Here is a 22,134-nt window from a genome sequence, read left to right on the forward strand (position 1 = left end):
GAAGCACTGGCTCACAATATCTAGCAGTGGGCTCACAAATGTGTGGACTTTGAAAATGGAAGAAACACATCAAATATTTTTGTTAGCAATGAAATTCTTCTTACATACAAAATCATAATGAGATATGAAAAACACATCAAAGTGGAAAGGTTTGCTTGAAGCAAGGATGGGACACCCAGAGTCAGAGCCACACCATTTCTTCTCCTTGTCTCTACTCAACAGGTATCAACTTAACTCATTTAGTTAAAGAAGTGTGTCACTAATAATGACTCACACATATGCTGCTCATTGAATTCAAAGTACTTCCAAAGAGCCTATGAGGTAGTTACTGTTATGATTCCTTGAGACACATGATGAAACAGACAGAGACAGGCCGGGGTACTTGTCCAAGATACTTAGCTGGCCGGGGGCAGAGTACAAATTCAAACACAGGCAGTTTGGCACCATAATCTTAAGCTCTCAATAATCAGACTATACAATTTTTCCAGTACCTAGCCAAACAATTCAAAATACACCAACCTAGCCCCATTCCCCTTATTTTGCAGCTGAATAGACCTGACATCAGAGACATTCACTGATCTTCTCTACGTCACAGAGGTAGCTAGCCCTGAACCAATACCAGACATGAAACAGCTTTTGCTAAGGTCATTAATGACGCCTGAATGCAGCAGATGTTTTTCAATTTTACCTTACTAGACTTCTGGAAAGTATCATTAAGCTTGACTATTGCTCTGCTCACCTTCCTTTTTATTGAAAAATTTCTCTTCCCTTGACTGTATGACACCACACTCACAAGGTTCTCCTGTCTGCTCTATCTTTTCTGAGTCAGTACAGTTTTGAGTTAATCAAGGTTCCATTCATCATAAGACCTCTTCTCTTTCTGGAATATTATATTCACATCACATGTGTGGCTACAAGCATAAGGCTCCCACAATTATATTTCTTCCCACAGGCATCTCCTTTGAGCCCCATTAGCTGACTTCTTGACATCTTTTCTTAGATGTCTTGCAGGTCCTAAAACTCAACATGAACAAAACCAAACCCAAGATCTGCTCCCAGACTGTATCCTCTGCCATTCTTGATGAATAGCACCTCCATCCATTTATTTAAACAAACCAGAAACTAGGAGTCATTCTTAAAACAGTAACTCCCTTACTATTCTTCATTTCCCATATCCAAGCCACCACCAAAGCATGTCAATGCCTACATATCTTTCTAACCTCTCCAGTTTTCTTCATCCCCTGCTATATTACCATCCTTGTACCCTCTAACACTTCTCCACATTGCAACCAGAGTGACCTTCTCAAAACTCAAAGTTAGTCATTTAAATCTCCCTCCCACACCATCTGAGATGAAAGCCTTGCCATGGTTTCCACTTTCACTGCTCTTACAACAAAGACAAAAATACATACATGGCAACATAGATTACACGTCTCATATGGCCTACAACCTACATATTTTCTGTCTCTTCCCCTCATTTGCTGCATACCAGCCACAGTGGGCTTATTTAAGTTCTTCCCCAGTGTTGAATAACCCTCTCACTGTAGCACCTCTCACTCACTATAGCAACCTCCCACTATAGCACCTTTGCACATACCTCAAATGCTATTCACTCCCCTTTGCTTAATTTTTACTCATCATTGGGGTTTCTGCATGATCATCACTTCTGCAAGGAAGCCTTCCCTGATTAGGGCAAATTCCTCTATTATATTGTTTCCTGTGTACTTCTCATGTATAGCAACTGTCACTGGTTTAATTTCACATTAGTCTGAGCAATTAGGGTGTTAATGACTGGCTCCTCCACTAGGCTGTGAGTTCCAAGGGGCCAGCAGCTGTGTCTGGCTTTGCTCTCCTTCAAGCCCGTTGATGCTGTTTTGGAAGATGTGGGATAAGAGAGTGGCTGTAAGGTGCTCACTGAGTAGCCAGTGTGAATGTCCAGCAGAGGCTGAACATGGGGGTCCTAGAGCTCACTCTCCCGACAGTGAGACAAGCTGTAAAGTTTTGTCTCAGCATAAACAAAAATTTCCTCACCAGGCGCAGTGGCTCATGCCTGTAATCCTTGTACTTTGGGAGGCTGATGTGGGCAGATCACGAGGTCAAGAGATCGAGACCGTCCTGGCCAACATAGTGAAACCCCGTATCTACTAAAAATACAAAAATTAGCTGGGCATGGTTGCGTATGCCTGTAGTCCCAGCTACTCGGAAGGCTGAGGCAGGAGAATCACTTGAACCCAGGAGGCGGAAGTTGCAGTGAGCTGAGATCATGCCACTGCACTCCGGCCTGGTGACAGAGCAAGACTCTGTCTCAAAAATTTTAAGGAAAGTTGCCAGCACCTTCAACACCTTCAAACAGAAATCTTCTCAGCTGGACGCAGTGGCTCACACCTGTAAGCCCAACACTTTGGGAGGCCGAGGCAGTTGGATTGCTTGAGCTCAGGAGTTTGAGACCAGCCTAGGCAACATGGAGAAGCCCTGTCTCTATAGTCAGGCATGGTGGTGTGCACCTGTGGTCCCAACTACTCAAGAAGGTGAGGTGGGAAGATCTCTGGAGCCTGGGAAATTGAGGCTGCAGTGAACTGTGATTGTGCCACTGCACTCTAGACTGAGTGACAGAGTGAGATCGTGTCTCAAAATAAGTAAATAAATAATAAATAAATAAAATAAAATATAAAAGAAGAGGAAATCATCTCAACATGCATGAGGCTGGAACAATTTTAACACAGAGCATTCTGTAAGGACTTGCTGTAGCAGGATCTCGCAAATCTCCACCACTAGCTATTGGATGGGGAGTGGGAGTAGGTTGGGCTAGACCCCTGAAGAAGATAGCAGGGGCAGACCTAGGGCAGCCAGAGTGTTGCTTCTCACCTGTCAGGGTGAGGGAGTAGGACCCAAACAATACATAGGCTGGACACTGAATCCTGGGATATGGGGCAATTCTGCCAAGCTCAGACTGAGTGGCTCTGAACGCACTTCTATGGAGAGTGTCTGCCAAGCTATGCTGACTGCTGCACGTCAGGAAACCATCTTGTCATGTGTGCCCAGGGACATATGAACGATTAGCTGGTATTCATGTTTTAGGTGTACCTATTAAGGGGATGGAGGAATCACACTCGAATTATTTTTGGAATATGAATTACCAAGCACTTAAGCCAAAGTATAAAATGAATAAAATAAAAAGTGCTCTATATACCACCACTAAAACAAACTAAAACCCATATATGCAAGCACACGCACACACACAAAACCCCACACAACCCCAAACAAACAAAAAGCCACAACTACTAGTAACAAATCTACCTTCTCCTTCCATCCATCACTACCATGAAGGATATGGTTATTCTTTTGCAATTGAACCTTGCAGAGTAAATCAACTCTAACAATGGTCAGTCAGATAATAAAGACATGTTAAATCAGATATTTGGGTAATCAGCATAGATTTGAAGCCATTTGAAATACTGATTTCCAGTTCTATCATAGGAAGTAAAGCATTTTCAGTATGTATATTAAATAATGATAAAAATGTATTTAACAAAATGCTATAAAACATAATTACCATATTTATTTTTAAGAAAGATATATAACTTCACTAGGGAAATACTTATAAGTAAGATAAACTAATTACTAACAAACTTATACTTACATGGTAAGTTAAATAATGGAGTAAAAGTATATTTTGATAACTGATTAACGCCCCTCTCCAAAAGCAAATACTCTATCAAGAAGATAAATAAGGAAGTCTGTTTTCACATATAACAAATTACATAGTCAGGTAATTTATTTAATATATATATATATTTTTCTTTATCTAAAACATCATAGCATTCAAATGTGACATTAATATGTGTCTGAAGAATCTTTGGAAAAGAAGCTATACCCTTTGAAGTAACCACTCATATATGCAGATGTTTTACCTGATTTGTTATATGGGAGGAAACGATAGATTTTTTTAATTGACTCTCAAAGACCCTCTGTAGGGATCTGCTGTGGACAAAAACTGTTTCACAAAGAACAAAGGGAAGTTTTAAAAGATTTTTCAACTTAACATTCTTATTTAATGCTCCATCTCTTGTGTAAATGAATCAGTAGTTACTAGATTGCTTTCTCCTGCTTATAATGGTTTGAAATAAAGTAAATTATTTGCAACTCATGATTCCGTTTTTCAATGTCTGGCAAAGGCACAAGAGATTAGTTTTCTCTCAAAGGTAACTGTAGATTCTGGGAAAGAATCTTGCAGTAGGTTGTAGGAGGTCAGCCTGTGAAACTCCCTTCTCCAAGCACAAAGGAGGCTTACCTCTCGCAGAAAGTGTGCAGACAGGGGAGAACCTTGGGATTCTTGTACCGTTCCAGGCATATACTGCAAATCAGAAACTGCTTGTCAATCTGGCGCACCACAGGACTTGGGATGTTGGTGCCTTCACTGGCCATCCTAGACCACTGACATGGGGGGCCGGCTGTCTTTGACCCTGCACGCTGCTGCTGTCAGACAGAAAATCAAAACAGAAAAATATATAATGATCTGTATGAACAAGTCAATTACTGGCTCTTTCACCGTAAGCATTGTGTTATAAATTAAGGTAGAAGTCAACGTTAGTGACCTCAAAATGACCAATAAGCCAACCTTTATTGCTACAGGAGTACAGTGAGCTCCCTGTTGTTTGTTTTGTAAATCAATAAAATCCTCACATGTTCGCCACGCAAACAAAACAAATTAAAAGATGGCGTGTTATACAAAGAGGTATGTTTGCTAGCTTTCAAAGCAGTGATGACTAAGGGGATAAATACTTTATATAGCTATGTCTGCTTATGCCTTTAGCCATGACTATATTTAAACATATATTTACCTTTTATATTCTTATTAAAATTGAATATGTTTTTCCAACTATTGTAGTTGAAGAGGTTGGACTGTGTCACACCAAAATATGTCACTTTGATATAAGGATTATTTTGAGCTGAAAGCTATATAGAAAGAACAGACAGAAGAGGACCTCTCTGCCCTTCCCCATCTGCCTAAAATCGGGGCATAAATTTCTCTTTTGTAAAGGAAATTTCCATTTGTAAAGGTGCCTCTCTCTCCGGAGCCAGGAAGAGAAGTCTCTTAAACACTGAAGACTGCATGGAGATGATCTTGCAAAATGATCTTACTAAACAAACCTTATCTACCATACATTCCAAAAATTACTGCCCCAGGAGTCCAAACCCCTCTTTCTTTTGTCTAGGCAGTTCTCCACAATATATTGTCCTTTGTCCAAATGGTATGTAAAACCCAAAGAGGAGGTTGTGAAGCCCTTGACAACGTAAAATTAAAAATAGTATCAAAAAAGTGTATGCCTTTTTCTCCTGTTAATCTGTCTTTTGTCACTTTAATTTATAGACCCTAGGTACATACTCTAGGAGGGCAGAATGAAAGTTTTTCCTCCCCTACATGCTATTAATATGCATGGGGGTGATAATTGGAATTTTAATTAAAAACTTTGTATATGGTTCAGAGTGTCTTCTTTAGGACTAAAGGTTTATAGATTTGAAACTAAAATATATTTGCTATGGGGCAGGGACAAGGCTAGAGGTGTTCCCTATAATTTAAAAGAAATATCTGTTGGTATTCATGGCTGGGCATTTGGAAGACCTGGTGAAGTGAATTAATTCAGAGCAGGTTTCAAAATGTTAGGGATCATGCCAGGAAAGGAGACTCAGAAGAGGGCAACAGAGAAAGAAAAGACAGCAGAGAGTTTGAGAGCACAAGAGAGGAAAAAGTTACAACACAAAACACAGTTTCTTTTACCACCTTAAAGAATTTCTGGCTTCTACACCAAAGGCATAAACCAAGGCTGAGCTAAAATTTACCTCTTCATCTTCTAAATATTTGGTAAGGCTTCCAGAGCCCTCTAATTCCCTATGGAAATACTCTTTAACAAAAAGAAAATAAAAGAGGGAGAAAGTGAAACTGCCTTTGCAAAAACTATAACTGAGAAAATTACGGCAGTGAAAGAGATCAGACCTAACTGGCTCCATCTTGCTTCTAATTTTTAAGCTGTCCTTGTTCATTCCTGGGCATAGGTTAAACTAACCTTGGGAAGGAATTGAGTTTATAGTTTGACTCTGAAACAAAATTGATAATAGCACTTTTCCAAAAAGACCCTTTTTGCCTGAGGACCAGTCTGCCTTTGTAGGACTAACAAATTAGCTACAAGATTAGAAATTAAGGTTTAGGGGCCATGCAGCCTCTGGCTGCAAGAGTCTGAACCTCCCCAAATTGCTCTTCGGGATAACAACACTATTGTAAAACCAAAGATCAGTACTTGAGATGTTTTGCAGAGCCTGCACTCAGTAGATCAACTGACACCACCCAGACCCGTAATCTGGCTCAACCAGCTCTGTGATCCCACCCAGGAGCAGAAGACAGCAAGAAAACCCCACTTTGACTCCTCTATGATTCCATCTCCAACCTGACCAATCAACACTCCCCACTTTCCCAGCCCCTACCTGCTAAATTATCTTTAAAAACTCTGATCCAACTGGTTTGAGTAATAATAAAACTCTGGTCTCCTGCACAGCTGGCTCTGAGTGAATTACTCTTTCTCCACTGCAATCCCCTGTCTTGATAAATTGGCTCTGTCTAGGCAGCAGGCAAGGTGAACCCGTTGGGTGGTTACAAAAGAAAGAAAGGGAAGAAAGAAAAGAAAGAAGAAAGGAAGCAAAAGAAAAAGAAAGAGAGAGAAAGAAGGAAGGAAGGAAGGAAATGAAATAAAGGGAAAGAAAGAAAGAAAAGAGGTTTAATATTTAATATGACCCTGGGCAGGAGTTCATACTATTCTTTATTATTTATTATTATTATTTTTTGAGATGGAGTCTCGCTTTGCCACCCAGGCTGGAGTGCAGTGGTGTGATCTTGGCTCACTGCAAGCTCCGCCTCCCGGGTTCATGCCATTCTCCTGCCTCAGCCTTCCGAGTAGCTGGGACTACAGGCGCCCGCCACCACACCCAGCTAATTTTTTGTATTTTTTAGTAGAGACGGGGTTTCGCCGTGTTAGCTAGGATGGTCTCGATCCTGACCTCATGATCTACCCTCTTCAGCCTCCCAAAGTGCTAGGATTACAGGCATGAGGGGTCATACTATTATTCTTATTCTACAGATTAAAAGAAACAAAACAGGCTCAGTCAAGAAGTTTACCAGAATGCAAACTCAAGGAGTATATGTCTCTAAAACCCATGGCCTTTTCACTACTTAAACCACAACACTGCCCTTGACCTTGTGTTTTTAAAAGGCTGCACTACAGAAGCTTGGTTTACATATGACACTTTAACTTGGCCTGGTGCCTGTTTTTAAAGCTTGGAAATACTCCATATTTACAGAAGTAACACTTCTATATTTTCTAAAGAAAACATTCTTTTCCAAATATAAATAATAGTTCTCCTTCCTACCAAGCCACCAAATTTTTAAAAAGCGTTATCAACTTTTATCAGGAAAATTTGGCTGCTGGCTGGTCCAAGAGCAGTGGTGTTTACAGATAACTGATCACAACCAGTTACAGATTTTGTTGCTCCTTCTCTACTCCCACTGCTTCACTTGACTAGCCTAAAAAAAAAAAAAGAAAACCCAGAAAATTCTGTTTATACATATGAGTATAGTTACAACCATGACACACCCATTTTCCAACTCTGTACCTTTTAGATAAGTTCATTAAAGAGTATGATTTAAAAACAGGCTGGGTGCCATCTCTCACGCCTGTAATCCCAGCACTTTGGGAGTTCAGGTGAACAGATCACTTGAGCCCAGGAGTTCAAGAGCAGCCTGGGCAACATGGTGAATCCCCATCTCTACAAAAAAATACAAAAAAAAAGGTCGGGCGCAGTGGCTCACACCTGTAATCCCAGCACTTTGGGAGGCCGAGGTGGGTAGATATCAAGGTCAAGAGATCGAGACCATCCTGGTCAACATGGTAAAACTCCATCTCTACCAAAAATATAAAAATTAGCTGGGCGTGGTGGCACACACCTGTAGTCCCAGCTACTCAGGAGGCTGAGGCAGGAGAATCGCTTGAACCTGGGAGGCGGAGGTTGCAGTGAGCACAGATCGTGCCACTACACTCCAGCCTGATGACAGAGCGAGACTCTGTCTCAAAAAAAAAAAAAAAAAAAAATTAGCCAGGCATGGTGGCACACATATATAGTCCCAGCTGCTCAGGAGGCTGAGGTGGGAGGATTGCTTGAGCTCGGGAGGTCAAGGCTGCAATGAGCCGTTAGCATGCCCCTGCACTCCAGCCTGGGTGACAGAATGAGACTCTGACTCAAAATAAAACAATAAAATAAAATAACATATAGAACCTTGTGAAGCACCTGCTATACAAGAGTGACACATTCAGACAGAACTCATTGCACAGTTAAACGTGTAGGTATGACATCCAATCAGCCACCATTATCTGCTAGACTTTCCATAGAGTGTTTCTCTAAAGTAGCTCATCTCTCAGGGGCTCAAAATGTTGGGAGCCTGTCTGTTTTCTTAACCACATCCCTATGACATCAGACTAGGGGAGGAATGGACTTGTCTGTCTTAATCAAAACCAATGCTCAGGGTTTCAATGACTGGCCCAAGGTCATTTAGTAAAATCAGTGAATCAGAAAGGTCAGATTTCAAGTTTTCTGCCTTATCTGATAAATCAATGATGTAAGTTTAACACTTCACTAGAGACAGTGTGTGTATGTGTGTAACTAGTAAAAATGGCAAGAGTGCTCACTTTGGCGGCACTAAAATTTGAATGATACAGAAAATATTGCCCCTGAGCAAGAATGGCATGCAAATTTGTGAAGTGTTCCATATTTTCTTTAAAAAGATGTTAAACTTTTCCATTGAAATCAGTTAAAAATAATTTTATTTTGAATAGCTTTTGAAATTTTTCATAGTACCCTTTGAAATAATCAGAGCCATGCTGGGTATTGAAAAAAGCAGAGAGAGGCCGGGCGCGGTGGCTCAAGCCTGTAATCCCAGCACTTTGGGAGGCCGAGACGGGCGGATCACGAGGTCAGGAGATCGAGACCATCCTGGCTGACACGGTGAAACCCCGTCTCTACTAAAAAAAAATACAAAAACTAGCCGGGCGAGGTGGCGGGCGCCTGTAGTCCCAGCTACTCGGGAGGCTGAGGCAGGAGAATGGCGTAAACCCGGGAGGCGGAGCTTGCAGTGAGCTGAGATCCGGCCAGTGCACTCCAGCCTGGGCGACAGAGCGAGACTCCATCTCAAAAAAAAAAAAAAAAAAAAAAAAAAGCAGAGAGAAAGCATCATACTGAATTTTACTCCTTTTTTTTAACCTTACAATTTTGGATTTGGGGCAAAAAAAAAATTTGTTTTAATCAAATGATATACATTGACTAAATGAAATTTCTTGAGCCAATATTTTGCGCTCTAAAGCCGAAAATGAAAACATTTCATTCTAACTTTCTGATAATTATTGTAGTGGGTGAGAGCAAGTCTCTGTATTGTAGTATTGTTAATTTGCATGGTAAATTAATTAAGTTTACTCATTAACACTAATTTAAAATCATGACAGTATCACAGATCTGTGACGAGTGACCTGTTGAAGGCATCTGGATTTTTAGAACTCCCAGAATCAACACAAAAGTTTTCCAATCCCCAAAGATCCCCAAATTTGCCAGGATAATATCCTTCCCTGGATACTGGCACTAGGAAGAAAATTTGACTGCTCCTAATGGGACCATGTGCTCAGAAGAACTGAGGCACAGAATGAGCTAATAGGCACTGTGGGAAGTCTGAATCAGTCCGAATATGCCATGAGGAATACACTCAATATACAATAGCCTTCAATCAATGAGTTGGGGCACTACCACAGTTTCTGGTCTCCTTGATTAAAAAAGCAACAAATGTTTCATCTAGATGCTTTGCTGGTCTCCTTTCCCATCTTGCTTTCTAAATTGTCAGAGACCCTTCTTACCTACATAACCAGTGGAAGTCAGTGCACTATAATGAAAGAGATCAGAATATAGAACTGCTCTTCTAAATGCTGGAGAGTTGCAAAACTAACTTCTGAAGGGATCCGTGTGAAAACATGCCTGGGGTGGACTTTGCCTGTAAAGAAGCCCGAATGCTTTTGGATGTAGGAACTAACATCAGACACATTGACAAAAAGCCAGTAGAAAGGAAATGGTAGCAAAGGCAGAAAGAACCACTTTAAAATAATACAAATGGTCAACATTAGTCTGACATTGACCTTAGCCAATGAGAGTTTTCATATGGATGACTAGCCGAGGTTCCCTGTCTGTGGAAAACAAACAGCAAGACCCCTTACAAAGAAGCTCACTCCCCTTTGTCCAGCTCAGTGTCACCTGCTCACTCCAACCATTCTGTTCAAAACTGCATCTTGCCACCAGTTACCTAGCACTGCTATCCCCGGTCGTTGCTTGGTTTTTCTCCATAGCACTGGTCACCTCCTGTTACAGATCCCATGTCTGTGTCCCTCCCAAATTCATATGTTGAAGCCCTAACCCCCAGTGTGATGGGATCAGGAGGTGAGGCCTTTGGGAGGTGATTAGGTCATCAGGGTAGAGCCCTTATGAGGGGATCAGTGCCCCTGTAAGAGGAGATAAGAGGGGGACTGCTTTCCCACTCTGTCCGCTCTTTGCCATGTGGGCCATCTGCCTATAAAGCCAGAAGAGGGCCTCACTAGAACCCACCATGCTGGCACCCTGATCTCAGATTTCCTAACCTCTAGGACTGTGAAACAATACATTCTTTTTGTTTAAGTCATCCAATCTATGGCATTTTTGTTATAGCTGCTGGCACTAAGCCTTCCAACATACTATGCAATTTATATATTTTTGATATCGTCTCTGCCCTCCCCCTAGAATGTAAGGCCCACAAGGGCACGGATTTGTGTCTGACTATTCACTGCAGTAGTTCCAGCACCTAGAAGGGTCCTGGAACATAGTAGACATTATTTTTGAATGAATCAAACTAGCAAAATATAACGTGGAAATGGACTTATTCACAGCAGCAGCAAAGAGCAGCACTTGCTGAATTCCATGATAAAGAGTATGGTTGTTGCTGGTCATCTGAATGTTTGCATCTGACCTCGGACATTACCTGCTTCCCTATGTGATAGTCTTTTTTTTTCTTTTTAAGACAGGGTCTCTCTCTGTCACTCAGGCAGAGAGTCTGAGTGACGTGATCACAGCCCACTGCAACCTCCACCTCCAAGGCTCAAGTGAGAGTCCCACCTCAGCCTCCCAAGTAGCTGCGACCACAAGTGGGCACCACCATGCCCAGCTAATTTTTGTATTTTTTGCAGAGAAGGTGTCCCACTATGTTGCTCAGCTGGTTTTGGACTCTTGGGCTCAAGTGATCCTCTTGCTTCAGCCTCCCAAAGTGCTGGGATTACAGGCGTGAACCACCTGGGAGGCCCAGCCTCCCATGTGATAGTCTAATGCTCAGCAACATAAGCCATCATCCAGAGGGTAAACATTAGTGACATATTTTAACATGTTCACAGATGCAGAAAAAGAAGCAGAACTATTGAGTACATGAAAGCACCTTCACAAAAATTATGACAGTGAGAAAAATCTGGCATACAAAAACTGTGACAGTGAAAGGAATCTGACATAGCTGACTCCATCTTCCTTCTAACCTCCATGCTGTCCTTGTTTATTCCTGGATGCAGGCCAAACTAACTTTGGGAGCAATTTAGTTTATAGTTTAACTTTAAAACAGGAATGATAACAGCCCGTTCCTGAAACAAGCCCCTCCTTGCTCAGGATAAAAACCACCTTTATAAAACTAACAAATAAGACCAGGAGCAGTGGCTCACACCTGTAATCCCAGCACTTTGGGAGGCCAAGACAGGCAGATCACGAGGTCAGGAGATCGAGACCATCCTGGCTAATACAGTGAAACCCCATTTCTACTAAAAATACAAAAAATTCGTCAAGCGTGGTGGCGAGCACCTGTAGTCCTAGCTACTCAGGAGGCAGAGGCGGGAGGATGGCATGAACCCGGGAGGCGGAGCTTGCATTGAGCAGAGTCACACCACTGCACTCCAGCCTGGGCGACAGAGCAAGACTCTATCTCAAAAACAACAACAACAACACAAAACTAACAAATTAGCCACAAGGTTAGAATTATGGTTCAGTCAGGAGCCCTGTAGCCACAGGAAGCAAGATTCCTACCCTCCCCAGTTGCTCCTATAGATAACATCACTATTGTATTGTGCAGGGTCTGGATTTTATTGAATAAATAAATAAAATAAAAAATAAAAAAAGTCACTATTGTAAAACCTAAGATTGGTGTTCGAGATATTTTTCAGACCCTGTATTCTGAGGGACCAGCTGGCATCACCCAGAGCAGTAAGCTGGCTCCACGAGTTTTGTAATTCCATCCAGGAAGTGAAGACAGCCAGAAGACGGCTTCAACCGCCTATGATTTCATCCCTGACCCAAGCAATCAACACTTCCCATTCCCTAGCCCCCTGCCTACCAAACCACCCTTGAAAAACCCTTGTCTTGGAATTTTGGGGAAGTCTGATTTGAGTAATAAAATCCAGTCTTCCACTTAGCTGGCTCTGCATTTATTAAACTCTTTCTCTATTGCACTACTGTTGTCTTGGTAAATCGGCTGTATCTGTGCACTGGGCAAGAAGAACCATTGGGCAATTACAGACACATATGCATGGAAATAAAAAGCCTAAAAAGGTTGGCACATAAATCCCTTATTAATGGGGGCTTGCCAACTAAACAGAGCTTGTTGTGGGAAAAGCAATTCAATGATCACATAACAAAATCCTTGGGCATACAAAAATCCGGCTCCAGCGTTTCTTCCCTCACATCATCTCTGGTGTTTTTCCTGGCTCACTTTCTCAAATCTCCTACAATGTGGTGGAAATTAACCACTGAATGCAAAAGAACTTGATAGGAGAAGCTGAAATGAAAGAAAAATGCCTATGTCCACAATTCTAAGATTTAGACCACATTTCCATCCCAAATTATACCGTTTCGATCAGAAAACTATCCAGACTCTTTATTGCTGACACCACAGTGAGGAAGAGCAGGAATAAAGAATGGCAGAGAAAAGCCAATGTTAAATCGCTCTTCTTGAGGAGGGGAGGGAGCTGGCAAAATCTTGTCTGCCTGTTCTAGGGAATGTGGTAGGGTAACAGAGGCCAAGATTCTGCTAAAAAATAAAATTTTAACAAGTGATTTGTGGGTAAGAGGTCACATATTTGATTATACATCATCCTAAAGATACTCAACTACATTCCTACTGTCTAATTTTATGGTATTCCTGGGTTATTGCTTCTCTTTGGTGCCACTTTAGTTGGATTTATTTATTAAGATGCCTTTTTCTTTTTCTCTCCCTAAGACATATTCTCCCTCTGTCTCCCAGGTTGGAGTACAGTGGTGTGATCTCAGCTCACCACAACCTCCACCTCCCAGGTTCAAGTGATTCTCCTACCTCAGCCTCCAGCCTAGCTGGGATTACAGGTGTGCCCCACCACACCCGGCTAATTTTTGTATTTTTAGTAGAGACAGGGTTTCACCATATTGGCCAGGCTGGTCTCGAACCACTGGGCTCAAGCAATCCGCCAGCCTTGGCCTCTTAAAATGCTGGGATTACAGGCATGAGTCACTGTGCCCGGCCTGGCCCATTTTTTATTGTTCTCATGCAGACATGCAAACATCTGCTTTCCAAGCAATTACAAATCTTCTGGTACATTTATAGAAAGGAAATCCTGAACCATTTGGATTATCTATAAATCACAATATGCTACCCTGTACCTGCCAGAACATGTGGCATAAATTAAAACGATGAAAAAGGTATTTGTAATGTTTAAAATCATGAGCCTATTATCATTTGCCTGCAATTGAATTGGATTGTTACTGAGGTCTCAATTAGAAGAAAAGAGGACAATCTTTAGTGAAATTAAAACAGGGTGACCCATTTCCAGTTAAATCAAGCCTCTATCCCAGATGGGCCATTTTGTAAATCAGAAGGCTAGATGCATTATCTTTCCTGATGATGATGATGATGATGATGATGATGATGTGTGTGTGTGTGTGTGTGTGTGTGTGTTTGGGGGGAAGGCATTCAAAAGCCATCTCCTTTAACTTTTGTCTTCAGGCAGGGTGTGTCCAAGCTCTCCAAGGTTCTTTTTCTCCTTATTTTCAGAGTCAGATGTATGACAGCTTCCTCAGATGAATTGGTTTTTACCAAATGGAAGCTGATTTTTAAGCTGAGCCCCTGACTTGTCTTTATGATATGTCATGAAGACATATTTCCCCTTATTATTTCCCCTACCTCTTTCTTTAGTATATAAAGAAGGCCATTGCCTCACCTTTGGCAGCAATTGTTAAGATCAAGCTGGGTCTGTGTGGTGGAATGTTAAGTGGTCAGGCTAATAGACATTCATCTCACAGCACTCTGGGACAGTCAAGATGCTTGGGGTCTCCTCTCTCTACATCCATCACTTTGCCAGGTCTCCTCCCTTGCTTTGCTTGGGGACTACACAAAGAGGTCAAGTATTCTGGGACCACAAAAAAGGTAGAGATCAGCAAGGGAGCTAAGTGCTGGTACCTTTCTAGGGGTTGGAAGAAACTAGCAAGACGGGAAAGGAGAAAATTATTTCACAACACAACTAAGAGACACAGCTCTACATAATAGGAACCTCCTTTTTGCTCCCGGTATACAGGAAGCACATTATTTAATTCTGTTGTTGATTAGAATTAAGTACTTAAATTAATAATGTTTAAAAATAATAATAATAAGCACTTAATGGAAAAATGGAGGCTGTCGAGAATGTGAAGACAGAAGAGGTAAAGTAAAAGGGAATAGAAAGATTTGCATACTAAAAGCAGAAATCTGTTTCCTGCAATGATGCTATTTGAATACTTGGCTCATTATTTTCTCACTTTCTGGTCCAATCTAAAGCTCCAAATTCTATGAGGAAATCTAATCCGTTGAATTCAGACCATCTGCACAATAAAAATATTCAGAAAACCCTAATAGCCAACCCTATAATGGAGCAAATTCCACTCTGAACTAAAGCCTTTGTATAAGTAATAAAGGGACAGAGATGGCACCAGAGATTAAAGAAAAAGGCTGTCACAGGTATGTGCAAATCATCATTTTGCTGTAGTAGGAAGTAATTCAAGTCACATTTTTTGAAGAAAAAACTACGACAGTAAACAATTTGGCAGCAAATTTTTTAAAATTCAAAAGTATTTCTCTTCTATACATTTCAATAATATATAAAATATTTGGGTAGTCTTAGTTTTATAAGAGAAATAATTAAAAGAGGCAAAAGGGAGTCTTAAAAATTGCTACATATTTGGGATTTTCCCCTACCTAATAAAAAGAGATAAAAGAAAGGCCTAAGTATGTAGAAATTAATGCTTAAGGATACCCAGATAAAGAACATTTTCATTTCTTAGTAAGACAAAGAATGAGTGTTTTAACTTTATTTCACAAGCAACAAAATCCATGAAGCTTTTGTCACAATAAAAAAATAATTAAGTCATTGCAGGACTATAGTATTAACTATGGCAAAAAATGTATATAGATTTTAGTCTCCTTTTAAAAAATGTGTGAGTTACATACACGCATTCGTATATCTTGAAACAGCATGTTCTATCAGAGAAAATTTTTACATTCAGCTGTGTTTTAAGCTTTCCAATGCAAATCGCTTGTGTCTTCCTATGAGAAAATTGGACAGAAACACTTAAAGGTTTAGGAAGGGTTACTACTCATGTCTCTGCATCCGAAAGCTGCTTTCTCATACCACAGCACACATGAAACTTCTCATTGTGTGCTGCTCGGGAGGGGCGTGCATTATTTAACATTATAGTGGGTTAGGAACAGTGGGACTCAAGCCTGTGCCTGAAATAATGAAAGACACCAGAAAACAGATTCACACGAGGCAGAACTGAATCCTAACACTTAATAAGTCATTTGAAGAATTCTGCATGAACAAATGGCTCTCCTTACATATATACTGGAGTGTAAAACCTTCTTTTAAAACAAATTTTCGTAACGAATAAAACTGCTGTAACATGATCTAAGCTAGAGAAACAATCTTTTAAACACTTCATTCTGAAAGCTATTACATTGAAACTATCTTTTCCATTAGACAAAAAAACCATTTTATCTTTTGGTTCAGAAATCCATTTATTAACATTCAATTTTTAATTTAAAACAAACAGCCTTGCTACTCGCTCTCCTATCCCCCCAAAAAGAAGGAATAATGACAGGGTGGGGCATACTTGTAGAAAAAGCTCTGACACAAAAATAATCCCCACTGTTTCAGGAAGCAAACCTAAGGACCAATCCAAAACTCAAGGATTTTTTTTTTTTTTTCCCTGTCTAATGCTATCATTGAGCTCCACCCAGATTTGACTGTACTTGAAAGGCAGGAAAAAAAATTGTCAGAAAAAAAACAAATTATCTCCTACATGTTTGTTTGCTGGCCCTCAATGGCATTCAGAATTCAGAGGGTCGAGTCATGCATTATGAATGAATGGGTTTCCAATGGTAACTGCCAGCCATGGAACTCAACCCCAGGGTTCTTTAATAGAGGACAGAGTGGGGGAGGGTCGCACGTTCTCCTCCACCCTGGGGCAGCGGGGAAGGAATCCTGCAAATTAAACATTTCATCTCCATGTTTGCACCCAACGGAGAGATGCAGGGGGCAAAATTCTTCTGTTTAAAACAAGCCAAGATACACACTAAAATAAAGACTGGTAAAAATACAAATCTAGTCAGATCACATTAGAACTTGATAAGAAAATCTTGCATGACTTTCTCCCCATACTTGTTAATTTGGTGCCTTTGTTTAAGCAAAGAATGGGTCTCTATTTTACAGCTACAGAGGATGCAGCATCGCCATGAGAGATGAGGGGAGAAAAAAAGAACCGAGAGAGCAGGAGAAATCAGTTACCCACCTGGCTAAGCAGTCTGAACATTTAGGACCTACCCATTTCTGAAGACAGACAGACTAATCAACGAGGCATCAAATGCTCCCCAAGTCTGTCGCTGCAGCTACGCGGCAATCCAAAAGAACAACGCACGTTTCTGCTAACACCTCAAGTTGGGAAGCACCATGCAAAGAGACTGGTTAAAATTCCCTACCATGCAGTGCAGCCATCATCAGAAGCCCAGCATATCTTCTGCTCTAAGTAGTGATGTGCCAGTTGATGCACAGAACAGAGGAAGAGAAAAATGGAGGAAATAAGAGAAGGCTGGAAAGTCGCAGGAATGTTTCTGGGTCATTAACAAGTGGAAGACCCCCTTCAGTATTCACACCAATCGGTCTTGATCTTACAGGACATCTTTTTCTCACTGAGCGTCTGTTGAAAAGACTGCAGCAAACCAGGCAAGGGATTATGGGATAGGGATGCAGCAGCGAGCTGCAATGAGATTCGTGGGTGGCTTGCTTTCCCTCTGAGTCAGCAGTCAGCTGTTTCCATGCTCTCATGCTGGGCTCCATCACCAGAAAGTGACTGCAGGATTAACCAGGGGAGAGGCGACCAGTGCAGTCTCCGCGCAACGCAGCCGGGGCAGGTACAGGGAGTGCTACAGATCAGACGGAAGGAGTGCTGGGACGCAAACGGTGAACACAGTGAGAATAGATTCTAGGGAGAAGGCATATGGTACCTCAAAATGAAAAGTTCACATTTAGAGAAGTGCTTTGTGTGAGTGTGAGAGCACACACTTGCTTGTTAGAAAGAGAGATGATTGATTTTCTTAGATGTCTCAAGTAGCTTGAAACACATAATTTTTTTTAATGCAACAAACAAACAAACAAACAAACAAAACAGTCCAGTTCCACAAGCCCCTACTAATTTTCCTCTCTTGGTGTTTACCCAGGGCAGGGTCGATAAAATATGGTTCCACAAAGTCAAATCATGCAATGACATTTCTCTGCTTTTTGTGGTTCTAATGATTCAGAGAAAAATCATATGGTACATTTTTTGATTCGGGGATAACCAGACCCTGTTCTTTTTCTGATCACGAAGTTTTCAGTTAAAAGTTGAGAAACTTGACAAATAACATATTTGACTTAATTTCCTGCCAAGTCATGAAACTTAGTTTTAGAAGGTATTAATAATGTAAAAATGATCAGCAAGTAGCTATATAATAGTGATTAGGTCTCCAGATTACAAATAATAGTTTAGAATAAAAAATCTTACATATCAGCGTAGAATTCACAACCGTTCCTTTTTCTACAACAATAAAGGCAGGGGACAGTATTGCATCCTATTCCTTGTTTAGTTACTAGTTTCAAAGGGATTGCTAATAATGTTTATTTTAAAAAACTGGGCATCTGCATATTTGATTACATGAATATTTATCACATTCTTTCCACACAGTCAAGCATTACAGTGAGCCCTTGAAGGGGCCTCAGCTCTGCAGAGCAGTGATGATCACCTTTGGCAGTAGTAGGAGGAGGGGGATCATAGAGAAAACAGCAAAATTGACAGACCTCAGAAATGCACATACATGCCAATTTTGGCGTGCCATTTTAGGTGATACACAGTTCTCAAAATCCCAGTTAACACCCTGCTTTAGAAGTTTTGCAGATTTTTTTTAAAGCTTCATTGAATTGTAATTCACATACCATACAATTCACCCATTTAAAGTGTACAATGTAATGGTTTTTAGTATATTCATAGATGTGGGCAACTATTACCACAGCCAATTTTGGAACATTTTCATCACCTCAGACAAACAAACAAACAAACAAACATCCAACTCTTTAGCTATCACTTTAGCTATCACTCTTTAGCTATACTAAATACTCTTTAGCTATCACTCTCTTCCCTCCCACATCACATCCCCACAGTCCTAAGCAATCACTAATCTAAACCTTTCTGTTGCTAAAGGTTTCCCTGTTCTGGACTGGAATCATATAATGTGTGGTCTTGTGTGTCTTGCTCTTTTCACTTGGCAGAATGTTTTCCAAGTTCATCCATGTGGTAGCATGTGTCACTATTTCATTCTTTTGTATGGCTGAACGATTTTCCATTGCATGAATTTAGCACCTTTTGTTCATCTGTTCATCAGCCAATGGACACTGGGTTGTTTCCACTTTTTGGCCATTATGAACAGTGCTGCTATAAACATTTGTGTACAAGGTTTTGTGTGGACATATGTTCTGCTTTAGAAGTTACAGTTTAATTAGGACCAACTCCTAAAACTAGAAGCAGGCTACCCCCACTGAGTTTTACAATATCTTTTTTCTAAGACAGGCCATCAGACAGGTGTCTGACTTACTATGACAGGAGTCCTTTCTTCTTCTCATTCTGCTACTAAGCCTATCCCAAAGCCAAATTCATCGAATGCTGACCCCTCCCCCAACACATTCTTTCTCCTGATCTCTCTCATTCTCTTCTTCCAGTCAACCCAGAGTCTTGGGACCTATAACTAGACCAGGTCTCTGTTCTCTGAAGGTGGAGAAGTGGGAGAGATCTTTGGTCTTGTTGCTGGGCTTCTAGCCAGAGGATGTTAACTTACTCATTCAATCATTCATTCCAATGAACACTTGTTGAGTGTTGTGTGTTCCAAGCACTGAGTAGGCACTGAGGATATAGAGAATAATTTAATATTTCTGAGCCCTCAGGGACATCACAATCTAGTGTGGGAGATGGGTTGGTAAGCAGGCAATTGCAATTCAGAGTGATAAACGCTTAACAGCAAGAGAAAGCAAATGCTCTAGGTGCCCATAGAAGGGATATGAAGGGCCAGGGAGGCGTGCGGAGCATTTCAGGCACTGAGTGCAGCACAGTCAAAGGCATGAGATGGCTCATGGGACCTGAGAGTAATACCTAAGTATAGCGGAAGCCTGGGGTAAAGGTAGAACAAATGCAGGTGATATCCATTTCTGATCTTTTACCTGGAATTGGGAATATCTCTTCCCTGGAAATAGCATTACATAGGATAGCTGAGTTTCGAATACCCTCACCACCATGGCTTAACTACTATATGGGTTAAATGGGTTTTGGGGGCTCAGAATCTAACAAACACACATAATACTGCTTATTATAGGAAAATGCAGCCTCGTTTTTAACGTATGTCTTGGCAAATGAAACCAACTGTTTATAAGTTGGGGCTTGGGTAACTGTGGGAGGCCTCCACCGAAGTGCCAAGCATCATCTCCTTGGCACTTCCTGAAAACAGGTATGTAGATGGTGATAGTGGCTGCTGGTTATGTTTCTGAGTTGGAGTTTCCCGTATTGTGGTCTCAAGTGGTCGGACTCGAGGGGTCTCAAGGGCAGAGAAGAGCCCAAGATTCTTGGGATTACAGCCACTGCACACCTTATTGACTTCTTGGAGCTGTCTTGCCTCTCCCCACTGTTTCCCTCCAGCTGAATGGAGATTAGAGCTAAACTGTCATCAGTCAGTCTATGATTTGTGCACTGGGGAAGTATACAGACAGTGCCTATGCATAAGAAGAGGATATATGCTACTAAATTGGGATTGGCAGGACCATGAGAGATAGTGATCCAGTATTTACTGACCCTGTATGATGTGCCAAGTTCAATCCAATGCACTTTATATACAGTCTGCCTATCCCTGCTCAAGAAAATGTATCCCAGAAAGTAAACATCTTAGGATGGCATACAAGGTAATTTACAATCCGGCGTCTGCTTCCTGATTATTTTCTACCTTCTGTCCTCCCTAGTCACACTCCAGTTCGTAAGAATTCTGTTACTGGAAAGCAGTCCCAATCCAGACCCCAAGAGAGCGTTCTTGGATCTCCGGCAGGTAAGAATTCAGGGCGAGTCCATAGTGCAAAGCAAAAGCAAGTTTATAAAGAAAGTAAAGGAATAAAAGAACGGCTACTCCATAGGCAGAGCAGCCCCAGGGGCTGCTGGTTGCCCATTTATATGGTTATTTCTTGATGATATGCTAAACAAGCGGTGGATTATTCATGCCTCCTCTTTTTTGATCATATAGGGTAACTTCCTAACGTTGCCATGGCATTTGTAAACTGTCACTGCGCTGGTGGGAGTGTAACAGTGAGGAGGACCAGAAGTCACTCTCGCGGCCATCTTGGTTTTGGTGGGTTTAGGCCAGTTCCTTTACTACAACCTGTTTTATCGGCAAGGTCTGTATGTTGTGCCGACCTCCTATCTCATCCTATGACTTAGAATGCCTTAACCATCTGGGAATGCAGCCCAGGAGGTTTCAGCTTCATTTTACCTGACTCCTATTCAAGATGGAGTTGCTCTGGTTCAAACGCCTCTGATGATTCCACATGTATTTTTTTAGCAGTGGCTCTCAGCCAAAGGAATGGTACCAACCCCTCCCGTGGTGTAGTAGGGTATGCATTTAGAAATGTGAAGGGGCACTGTGGCTGTTATACCAGTGTGTGTGGGGGCGGGTAACTACTAACATTTAGTGCCTGGGCATAGGGATGCCAAACCTGCTCCAGTGAATGGGAGAGTACCTTAAAAGTACATCTGTCCCCACAACACTAATGTCAGTAGCATCCCCTTTGAGAAACACTAATCTCTAGGCTCACCTACCACTTGTTCTGCCAGGAACACTCCCATCCTCTCCTGCCTCCTGCCCCTCGTTAACTTCTCGGATTCCTTTAGACTCAACAAAGCTACCACTCACTTTAGGAAGGATTCTCTGACTCTTCCTCTGATGCCCAGACCCTCCCACCCACAGTCTGGATTGAGTACCACTCCTGTGTACTCCACGGCATTCTTGCTGGAAGCTGTTGAAGGTTCCACCTTTTAACTCACTAACCCTTAGTGCAGTGCCTGTCACCTACTAGGTGCCCAATAAGTAGATAGGGAATGATGAAAGTCCTGTGAATGAACATATGACATAAAGGTGAAAGTTCATCTCAGAATTGAAAAATTAGTTGGATCAGAGACCATTATGGACAGGCAATTCTTCATATCTGCTAGTTTATGATTTAGAAAGTACTTTCACAAGCCAGGAACAGTGGCTTACGCCTGCCAGCACTTTGGGAGGCCGAGGCGGGTGGATCACAAGGTCAGCAGTTCAAGACCAGCCTGGCCAAGATGGCGAAACCCCGTCCCTACTAAAACTACAAAAATTAGCCGGGTGCAGTGGCAGGCGCCTGTAATCCCAGCTACTCAGGAGGCTGAGGCAGGAGAATTGCT

General features: G+C 41.5%; 1 protein-coding gene and 1 pseudogene across 13 annotated transcripts in view; one reads left to right on the plus strand and one right to left on the minus strand.

Moving 5' to 3' along the window:
- The window catches only part of LOC105463500 (tripartite motif containing 2), a 186,232-nt gene that overhangs the window by 63,460 nt on the left and 100,638 nt on the right, over positions 1-22,134 (minus strand). For 7 of the 13 annotated variants that reach the window (XM_071092916.1, XM_011710619.3, XM_011710624.3 and 4 more), the window contains exon 2: positions 4,292-4,476. In XM_071092916.1, coding sequence (XP_070949017.1) covers positions 4,292-4,425 — 134 coding nt within the window. In that variant the 5' untranslated portion in view covers positions 4,426-4,476. Of the gene's footprint in view, positions 1-4,291; positions 4,477-17,122; positions 17,725-22,134 lie in introns of those variants that run through there. The other 6 variants (XM_011710630.2, XM_071092915.1, XM_011710618.3 and 3 more) reach the window with 4 other exon arrangements.
- Positions 8,725-8,819, plus strand: LOC112423456 (U6 spliceosomal RNA; annotated as a pseudogene).

Source organism: Macaca nemestrina, chromosome 3 (assembly GCF_043159975.1).
Source record: "Macaca nemestrina isolate mMacNem1 chromosome 3, mMacNem.hap1, whole genome shotgun sequence".
Lineage (NCBI taxonomy): Eukaryota > Metazoa > Chordata > Mammalia > Primates > Cercopithecidae > Macaca > Macaca nemestrina.